This window comes from Entelurus aequoreus, linkage group LG20, assembly GCF_033978785.1.
Source record: "Entelurus aequoreus isolate RoL-2023_Sb linkage group LG20, RoL_Eaeq_v1.1, whole genome shotgun sequence".
Lineage (NCBI taxonomy): Eukaryota > Metazoa > Chordata > Actinopteri > Syngnathiformes > Syngnathidae > Entelurus > Entelurus aequoreus.
In genome coordinates, this window is record NC_084750.1 from 2,455,032 (window position 1) to 2,465,675 (window position 10,644).

At 41.8% G+C, this 10,644-nt stretch overlaps 1 protein-coding gene across 3 annotated transcripts in view; it reads left to right on the plus strand.

Moving 5' to 3' along the window:
- The window catches only part of otud7b (OTU deubiquitinase 7B), an 86,184-nt gene extending 84,095 nt beyond the window's left edge, over positions 1-2,089 (plus strand). For 2 of the 3 annotated variants that reach the window (XM_062028714.1, XM_062028715.1), the window contains one exon: positions 454-2,089. In XM_062028714.1, coding sequence (XP_061884698.1) covers positions 454-1,692 — 1,239 coding nt within the window. In that variant the 3' untranslated portion in view covers positions 1,693-2,089. The remainder of the gene's footprint in view (positions 1-453) is intronic. The other variant, XR_009822074.1, reaches the window with a different exon arrangement.
- The last annotated feature ends 8,555 nt before the right edge of the window (positions 2,090-10,644 follow it).

The following is a 10,644-nucleotide window of genomic DNA, read 5'->3' on the forward strand; positions in this document are numbered from 1 at the left end:
CATAAAAACAGCATAAGTCCATTTCAGGCAGTTATAAATAATTAGGTTGGTGTTTTTCATAGGGAAGGCCACCGAATTCTGCACTTTTTTCTGCACCGACCAAATCCCGGCGGTACTATTGATCGCGAAAAGTCTAACAACACCATGTTACGGTACCTGTATTGCACGTGACGTCAGGTCTAGTTGCATACTGAGCCGGCTCTCACTGTGGATGTAACGATAAACGATATTAATGATACCCGCGGTAAAACTCCTGACAGTTAGTATGACCGTTTTGAATAAAAATTATTGAAAAATGGTGCTAACTGCATTTTGATAGACTCACGGACGCACTAGCGCTAGTTTGCTAGCTTAAAATTGCTAATATGAAAACAAGAAACATTAATGTCTTTCCACGTTAAGAGTGGAGTGAGTAGGTTGAATTCCACTGACTCGTATTTCTGCTCCTTCCAGCAAGCCCCGCTGGCACAGCCTGAGTCCCCCACCGCGTCCGCCGGGGAGGACGCCCGCACGCCTCCAGACTCGGGCGAGTCGGACAAAGAGTCGGTCAGCAGCAGCTCCAATGGCAACGGAGACGGCGGCACCGCGGCCAACGGCGGCGGTCCGTCGGTCAAGAACGGCTCCTCGGTCTCGTCGGGACACAGAGACAAAGGCAAGAAGGACAAGAAGAGGGCGGAGTCTGTGGCCGACAAGCTTGGCAGCTTCAGCAAGACTCTGGGCAGCAAGCTGAGGAGGAACGTAGGCCTCATGGCGGCCAGGAGGGAGGGCGGGTTTAAGAAAAAGACCTCCAAGAACGTTAAAGATGGCTCCCCGACCGCCAACGTCTCTGAGGATTCCGGGAAGGGTTCCCCCTCCTCGGGCAGCGAGCGCCTCAACGGGACGGGCAGCAGCACGGACAGCGACACCTACAAGTACAGCGCCGACGTCAAAGTCAGCCTGGGAATCCTGCGGGCCGCCATGCAAGGCGAGAGGAAGTTCGTCTTCGCCGGCATGCTCGCCACGGACAACCAGCACCCGCTTCGCGAGCAGAGGATCCAACGGTACCTCACCGAAGTGGAGGAGCGCTTCCGAGCCGAGCAGGAGCAGCGGCGAGAGGCGGAGCGTAAGGGCGTGGCCTACGCCAAGAAGGAGGCGGGCGGCGAGCTGAACTACCGATCTTACGAGGCCAAAGAGGAAGTGTGCGAGAGCTCGTCGCCGTCTTTGAAGACCAACATCCTCAGCCCGGATGTGTACTCGCGCTTCATGACCATCCCACGAGCGTCCGTCAACGAGCCGCACCTTCAAGTACTCAACAGAGATAATCGGCGCCAGCTAGCCGGCGGCTCTTCCAACAACGAAGTGCCGTCTTACGCCACCCTCCCGCGCCCCTTCCCCACGGGCCCCTCCCCCACGGGCCCCACCCGCCCTCTGTGCAATAACTCGCAAGGCCACGACACGTCCTTCAGCCCCGCCTCCATGGCGCTGTCGTACCACGCCGAGTTTCCCCCGCCAGACTACTCCGGTTGCGAGCCCGGTGGGCGGAGCTTCCAGGAGCCCGGCAGACATTACTCCCTGGGTGGCGCTGGCGGCTTGCAGTCCATTCACTGTCAGACGCCGAACTGCAACTACTATGGACATCCTGAGACGGGAAACTACTGCTCTTACTGCTACAGGGACAAGAAGGACACACAAGCCGACATCCAAAGGTTCTAATGGACCTGGGTCGGACCTTCTCTAGGACACGTGTGGACCACAGGGTTCTAATGACCACGTCTGGGTCTGACCTGCTCTAGGACACGTGTGGACCACAGGGTTCTAATGACCACGTCTGGGTCTGACCTGCTCTAGGACACGTGTGGACCACAGGGTTCTAATGGACCACACCTGGTTTTAACCTTCTCTGGGACACGTGTGGACCACAAGGTCCTAATGGACCACACCTGGTTCTAACGGAAGACATTTAGTTCTTCCTCCTTTTAGCCCCAGCGAGATTTAAACAGGTGATCTCTGAGCGTTTGAACGTAGAATCTAATAACTGCACTTCTGTTACCTTTTACTGCGGCTTTTATACTTGTGTGTGTGTGTGTGTGTGTGTGTGTGTGTGTGTGTGTGTGTGTGTGTGTGTGTGTGTGTGTGTGTGTGTGTGTGTGTGTGTGTGTGTGTGTGTGTGTGTGTGTGTGTGTGTGTGGGGGGGGGGGGGGGGGGGAGTGATAGACTCCTTCTATGGCCTGCCCACTGTCACCTCCTAGTGGAGAGAATGTATACGACATGTGGCAGCATTCATTGACAGCCATTCTTGTGTACATAACACATCCATCATATATACATACAGTAAATACATAAGTACATACATAACATATACATAAATAACACATATGCAGTAAAACATACATGCATACACAATATATACATACATATATATGCAGTAAATACACAAATGATACATAACTCATATCTACAGTAAATACATACATAGGTAATAAATAGATACAGTGAATACATTCGTACATAATGCATATACAGTACATACATACAGTAAGTACATCCACACATAATACAAATATACAGTAAATACATATATTCATATATACCGTACATACATATGTACTACATGTATACAGTACATACATACACACATTCATAATACATACATACAGTAAGTACGGGGAGGTGTCCGGGTGGCATCCTGACCAGGTGCGCGAACCACCTCATCTGGCTCCTCTCGATGTGGAGGAGCAGCGGCTTTACTTTGAGCTCCCCCCGGATGACAGACCTTCTATCTGTCACTCCCTATCTCTAAGGGAGAGCCCCGCCACCTGACGGAGGAAACTCATTTGGGCCGCTTGTACCCGTGATGTTCTCTTTGCGGTCATAACCCAAAGCTCATGACCATAGGTGAGGATGGGAACGTAGATCAACCGGTGAATTGAGAGCGTTGCCTTCCGGCTCAGCTCCTTCTTCACCACAACAGATGGATACAGGGTCCTCATTACTGAAGACGCCGCACCGATCCGCCTGTCGATCTCACGATCCGCTCTTTCCCTCACTCGTGAACGAGACTCTGAGGTACTTGATCTCCTCCACTTGCGGCAAGGTCTCTTCCCTAGCCCGGAGATGGCACTCCACCCTTTTAGGGGCGAGAACCATGGACTCGGACTTGGAGGTGCTGATTCTCATCCCAGTCGCTTCATACTCTGCTGCGAAACGATCCAGTGAGAGTTGAAGATCCCGGCCAGATGAAGCCATCAGGACCGCATCATATGCAAAAAGCAGAGACCTAATCCTGCAGCCACCAAACCGGAACCCAAGCCGGAACTCCTCAACGCCCTGACTGTGCGTAGAAATTCTGTCCATAAAAGTAATGAATAGAATCGGTGACAAAGGGCAGCCTTGGTGGAGTCCAACCCTTACTGGAAACGAGTCCGACTTACTGCCGGCAATGCGGACCAAGCTCTGATACCGATCATACAGGGAGCTGACAGTCCGATACCCCATACTCTCTGAGCACTTCCCGAAGGACACGGTCGAATGCCTTCTCCAAGTCCACAAAGCACATGTAGACTGGTTGGGCAAACTCCCATGCACCCTCAAGGACCCTGCCAAGAGTAAAGAGCTGGTCCACAGTTCCACGACCAGGACAAAAACCACACTGCTCCCCCTGAATCCAAGGTTCAACTGACATAGCCTCTACTCCAGTACACCTGAATAGACCTTAGCGGGAAGGCTGAAGAGTGTGATTCCACGATAGTGGGAACACACCCTCCGGTTTCCCTTCTTAAATAGAGGAACCACCACCCCGGTCTGCCAATCCAGAAGTACCGCCCCCGATGTCCACGCAATGCTGCAGAGTCTTGTCAACCAAGACAGCCCCGGTACATACATACATGCTAACAGTAAATGCATTAATACATATTTACAGTAAATACTTACATACTTATGTTTAGTAAATACAGTACATGCATATTGCATATTTTCAGTAAATACCTACATACGTACAGTAAATACATACATGCATATGTATGTACATACACTACATACATACACTAAATACATACAGTAAATGTAAGCACAGACACAGTGATGCAAATGTAAACAAACTTTTCCAGTCCTCTAATTCGAAGTTACGTCTCGAAGGTTATTATTATTTCTTTCATTATTTGTTGCTGTTGTCAGACACTATAAACCCTCAGTGGGCACCAGAGGGCGCCATGCAGAACTCCACAAGTCACTAAAGTCTCCTCTTGTGTGTGCAAGTGGGCTAAAGATTCTGGCTGTGCAGCATTTCCTGTCAAGTCTAACCTTCCATCCACTTCAACACTTTTGTAACCCTTACGTACGACAAGATTACGTATGTTCTTCTTTTCTATGCTTTCCAAGTTGGAACCTGTGGGTTTATGTCCACAACCTTCTACTATCCAGGTGACAGGCATGACTTATCATTTAGAATTAACTTTCACCAACTCAGAGGCGATGCAGCAGCTCAATATGTCAATATAGCAGCAATTGAGACACAGGAAACATGCCACTCTGTATTAACTATCAAACAGACGTGCAGAAACTCGAGGCTTTCTGGTTCAATTCCAGCTTCTGTCATTCTAGTGGCTGCCGTTGTGTCCTTGGGCAAGACACTGTACTGGTACAAACCGGCTTACCACCAGCAAGCTTCAATGTATGGCTTTCCTAACGCTAAGTGCTTTGAAGCAATTGTGGAAAAAGTGCAACACAAATATCATTCATCCATCAATTCATCCAATTCTCACCGTGACAAGTGAGATCAGGATGTCTACAACAATAAATCAAGTTTCATCGACAGATTATTATTCACATCCAGCCAGGAAGAAGAAGCTGTTGTAGCGTGCAAACACACACTACATTAACATGTCCGCCTGTCTTCATTCACCACTTAACTCATTCAACTCTTCCGTTAAGGACAGATACATTCTATGGATCAATACATTCTCTGGATCAATACAATAAATGGATCAATAAAGGAGGTCACAGGACTTATACTAAAACCTGCTTTCTACCAAAGCGGTCTAGTTGGCGGCCAGGCAAGACGACAAAGTGTTTGTTTGTTCATACAAGAAGTTTCTGAACACTTCGTAAGTGCACTGAACAACAAAAGTTTAAGTTGGAGTTCAATGGAAGAGTTGATGAAATCAGTTTGAACTTCAAAGATTGTGTTTGTTTTTATTTGAAGGGCGACTTTGACGAAAGATGACAAGTTTATTTTTAAAAGTTCACTACAAGCTTCTGCACAAATCAAAGCACTTTCCTCGCATATGTCAGAAAAGTTTTCTTGCGTACGTCGTCGTAACAGAAAAGTTTTTCTTGTGTACGTCTTAACGAAAGTTTTTCTCGCGTCCATCGCAACAGAAACGTTTTTCTCGCATACGTCGTAACAGAAAAGGTATTCTCGCGTCCGTCGTAACAGAAAAGTTTCATCTCGTGTACGTCGCGACAGAAAGGTTTTTCTCGCGTCGGTCGCAACAGGAAAGTTTCTTCTCGCGTCGGTTGTAACAGAAAAGTTTTTCTCGGGTCGGTTGTGACAAAGTTTTTTTTCCGCTTACGTCGTGATTTAAAAGTTTTTTCCGCGTCTTCTAACAGAAAAGTTTTTCTTGCGAACGTCGTAACAGAAACGTTTTTCTCGCGTATGTTGTAACAGAAAGGTTTTTTTCTCGCATACATCGTAACTAAAACGTTTTTCTCACGTACGTTGTAACAGGTTTTTTTCTCGCATACGTCGGAACTAAAACTTTTTCTTGCGTATGTCATAACAGAAAAGTTTTTCTCGCATACGTCGTAACAGAAAATATTTTCATTGCGTACGTTGTAGTAGAAAATATTTTTCTCGCATACGTTGTAACAGAAAATATTTTTTCCGCGTCTTTTAACAGGAGAGTGTTTCTTGCGTACGTTGTAATCGTAAATATTTTTCTCGCGTTTGTCGTAACAAAAGTTTTTATTGCGTACCTCGTACCAAAAAACATGTTCCTTGCGTACGTCGTAACATAAAAAAAATTCTCGCGTCCGTCGTAACAGAAAACATTTTTCTCGCGTAATCTGACAAAGATTTTTCTCGCGTTTGTCGTAACAGAACGTTTTTTTGCGTACATCGTAACGGAAAAGTTTTTCTTGCGTACGTCGTAACAGTAAAAAATGTTCTCGCGTCCATCATGACAAACGTTTTTTCGTTGTCATCCGTTTTCATCATTGCCTTGGTCGCGGCTCGTCCCGAACATCACATGGCTTGCCGTTTCTATGACGACTGCCGCCTCCAAGCCTCCCTTGGATGTTAACGTCTTGCGTCGGCGACTTGCTCTTTAACAGCGTCCGTGTGACAAGTAACAAATTTGGTGACGTTTGACGACAGGAGGTGTAAAGCACAGGCGAGTTGCAGTTCACTGCCACGGCCAGTGGGGGGCGCTCTCGACTGCCTTTTGACTTTTCCCTTTGGAAGTCGACTGTTGGCACAAAAACGCAAACCACGCAACTCTGCTGCTTTTCGACGTTGCAATATCAGATTGTGCAAAAAATGATTCATTTGTTGTGTTTTTGTGTTTTGAGGAAAGCAGTTGTTGTTTTTGTGTATTTGACACAAAACACTCCAAAGGAAGAACTAAATGACATTTTGTATTTAAGCAGAATAAAAGGTTGTAAAATAAGAAATGTTATTTTTGTACGCCCAAAGTTTGTAAAAAAAAAAAAAAAAAAAAGGGGGAAGATGTTTGCAGCAAAAGATGACAATATGAATATCTATTTTTATTTCTAGCAAGTTCTCTTCAAAACTTCTTTCTGCTTTTCTTCTTTCACCTTCTTCTTTTCTCTACGGCAAAACATTTCTTGCAACGTTTATTTTTGTAGGAATCTTCTGCATGAACACCAAAAGTGTGCGTTCTTTCACTCCTTTTTGTTGTTGTGCGTGTGACGGAGAAATCTGACGGCAAGAAGATCTCTTCTCATCTTTCCAGGTTCTTCTTGTCCTCCTCTTATTTTGTGCACCGTTTGAATAAATCCTCATTGTGTTGGAAGAACGCTGCGCACACCTTTTTTTGAAGCTCTTTAATTAGCAGCGAGCCTGTCAACAATTGTATTTTATCTAACTTCAACTGTGTATTTTTTTTTGTCACCTAAGCACACTGCTGTCTCTACCGAGACATGTTTTTATCAGGAAAGGTTATCATACAAGAATTTTTAGGATTATTCTGAGAGTTTTTATTTCACAAGACAAAATTATGTCATTTGATCAGATCGAAGTCAAATATTTTATGGGAAAAAAAGTTTCTTTGAAGAAAAAAAAGATTGTCATTGTACCAGAATTGGAGTGGTCCACCACGTTCCGCTGTAATGGCTGCATTTACACGGGACATGTTTTTATCAGGAAAGGTTATCATACAAGAATTTTTAGGATTATTCTGAGAGTTTTTATTTCACAAGACAAAATGATGTCATTTGATCAGATCGAAGTCAAATATTTTATGGAAAAAAAAGTTTCTTTGAAAAAAAAAATGAAAAAAAAGATTGTCATTGTACCAGAATTGGAGTGGTCCACCACGTTCCGCTGTAATGGCTGCATTTACAACAGAAAGGTGGCTAATTGTGTTGTGTTAAAACCATCTGGGATTTGCACGGGGAGTACGAAAATCCTGGGAGTTGTAGTGTTGAACTCTCTTAGAGCTCTGCATGCGCTTTAAAAAGTATTTAGGAAAAAAAGTTTTCATTTTTTAAAGTAGAAAGTATGCCATTTTATATAATCAAAGTAAAAATATGTGGTGCATACAATTTTTATTTTTTCTGAGAATTTTTATTTTATTTTACAAGACAAAATTATGTAATTTGACAAGATTAAAGTCAAATATTTTGTGGGGGGAAATTTTTTGTATTTTTTTTTTTAGAAAAAATATTGTGAGTAAAAGGTTGTCATTGTACCAGAATTATATCGCAATATTTTGAGGAAAAAGTAAAACATTTTAGGATTAAAATGGATATTGTGAGGAAAATGTTATTTTATGAAAAACTGTGCAGATATATAAGAGAAAATATTTTTGGGGGGAAATTGTGGGGTTTTTTTAAAGAAAAAAATATGCAATTTTACGTGATTAAAGTCAAATATATTGAGAGAAAAAATCTTTTTTTTTTGGAAAAAAAATTCAAAGTTGCAATACTGTGAGAAAAGGTTTTTCATAGAATATTTTTAATGAATTTTCTGAGAATTTACTGTACAAGTTTAAGGTACAATATATTATGGCAAAGTATTTTTCTTAAGAAAAAAGTTTGTAATATTGTGGAAAAACAGTTGGCTGCATTTACAACAGAAAGGTGGCTAATTGTCCGTCGTTGAGTGGTAAATTCTAAACTAACAGCCTTTTGGGAATTGCAGGGGGAGTATGAAAACCCTGGGAGTTGTAGTGTTGAACTCTAAGAGCTCTGCATGCGCTTTAAAAATTATTTAGGAAAAAAAGTTTTCTTTTTTTTTTTAAAGAAGAAAGTATGTCATTTTATATAATCAAAGTAAAAATATGTGGTGCAAAAAAGTCATTTTTGTCGAAAGAAGTTGCAACATTGTGAGAAAAGGTTTTCATACAATAATTCTTATGGATTTTCTGAGAATTTTGATTTTATTTAGATTTTTTTTTTTTTTTTAAAGTAATATTGTGAGTAAAAGGTTGTCATTGTACTAGAATTATGTTGCAATATTTTGAGGAAAAAGTAAAAACATTTTACAAGAAAACATTTGTATGATTAAAATGTTTTGTTTTTGTTTTAAACCGGATATTGTGAGGAAAAAGTTATTTTATCAAAAATTGTGCAGAAATATAAGAGGGAAAAAGGTTTAAAAAAAAAGAAATAAAAGTATGCAATTTTACATGATTAAAGTCAAGTAGGCTCCGCACCCCCCGCGACCCCAAAAGGGACAAGCGGTAGAAAATGGATGGATGAAGTCAAATATATTGAAAAAAAAAAGTATTTTTTGGAAAAACAAAGTTGCAATACTGTGAGAAAAGGTTTTCATAGAATAATTTTTACGACTTTTCTGAGAATTTACGGTACAAAGTTAAGGTAAATATATATCATAGAAAAGTATTTTTCTTAAGAAAAAAGTTAGTAATGTGAAAAAAACGTTGTCATTGTAGAATAATGATGCACTGTAGGAATATTTTACGTCAAAAGTTCAAATTATGCAAGAAAATGTTTGCCATTTTACACAAAGTAATGTGAAAAAATGTTGTGGAAATAAATATATGTATATATATTTTTTTTAATTAAAAAAAGTAATGTGTAAAAAAAGTTGTCATTGTACAACAAAAGGTTTAAATTTTACAAGAACATTTGACAGAAAAGAAAACACGATCAAATAAAAACAAACTAAAAAGTGAATGTAAAATTAGCTCCAGTCCTACAACAAGACAAAAGCTTAATCTTCTCTCTAGTCTCTTGTCAAGCATACCCCTCCCCCGAATATGAGCATTGGAGTGGTCCACCACATTCTGCTGTAATGGCTCCATGTACAACAGAAAGGTGGCTAATTGTCGGTCGTTGAGTGGTAAATTCTAAACTAACAGCCTTTTGGCTGCCTTCTGGGAATTGCATGGGGGAGTACGAAAACCCTGGGAGTTGTAGTGTTGAACTCTCTTAGAGCTCTGCATGCGCTTGAAAAATGTTGGCGTGGAAGTCCGCCCTCTTGTTTACGATCAGCTCTTTAGCCAGTAAACCTGCTTGTGTATTTCCAACATGCATGCAGTTACCATTTCATGCGATAAATAAAGGTTCTCTATATCCAACATTATGTATTTTTATAACTGACATTTTTTGGAACACATTTAGTGAATGAAGTGTACTTTTGTAGTTATTTCCCATATTTCTGCACAATAACTCAGATATGGTAACACTAGCGAGCAGTAGAGAATATGAAGCGAGTTTATATTGAGTTGTATTCATTATTGACGTGTTTCTTGCTACTTTATCTATTATTACACCCAAAAATGTGTTTTCTTTTCTCCGTTTATATCATTTTAGTTTTACTGATATTCACAGATGGTCTGTTTTCTTCCACACTTTATTGATCAGACCACATCATTGTCTTGAAAAAGTCTGTGATTGATTTGGTATTTTACAATTCCCATCTCGAAGTGAAGTTTGCACGAGTATCAGAAACTTGAGCGACACAAGGAAGTCCAGAGACTTTTACTGCTGATGTGCCTTTGTGCCAAGCGGCTTTGTGCAACGGCTTGAATGAGCGCAGCTCGGATGATGCGAGAAGGTTTTGTGTCGCCGACCGTTTTGTTTATTAGAGAAATTGGAGACTCATGAAATATTCAAGAGTTTCACCTGTGCTGTAAAATCCAGACGTCGCTCTCGTCCCCGTTATGGACCAGGAGAGTCTGCACACCTGAGCACACCTGGGATTGCTGACACGTTTCCTTTCCTGTCTCCAAAGGAAGCAAATACGTTTTTTCTGTTGTTTTTTTCTGACGTGATTTTGTTTTTAGTCCAAAGAGAAACTTTTACTGGTTTGTTTCCAAGAGGTCGGATGAGAGACGAAGAGGCTCACAACAAAGGTACTTCAGAAACTGCAAACACATGCCTGGTGTTATATTGTGTCAACAACATAATATTGTAATATTATTGTGTCAACAACATAATATTGTAATATTATTGTGTCAA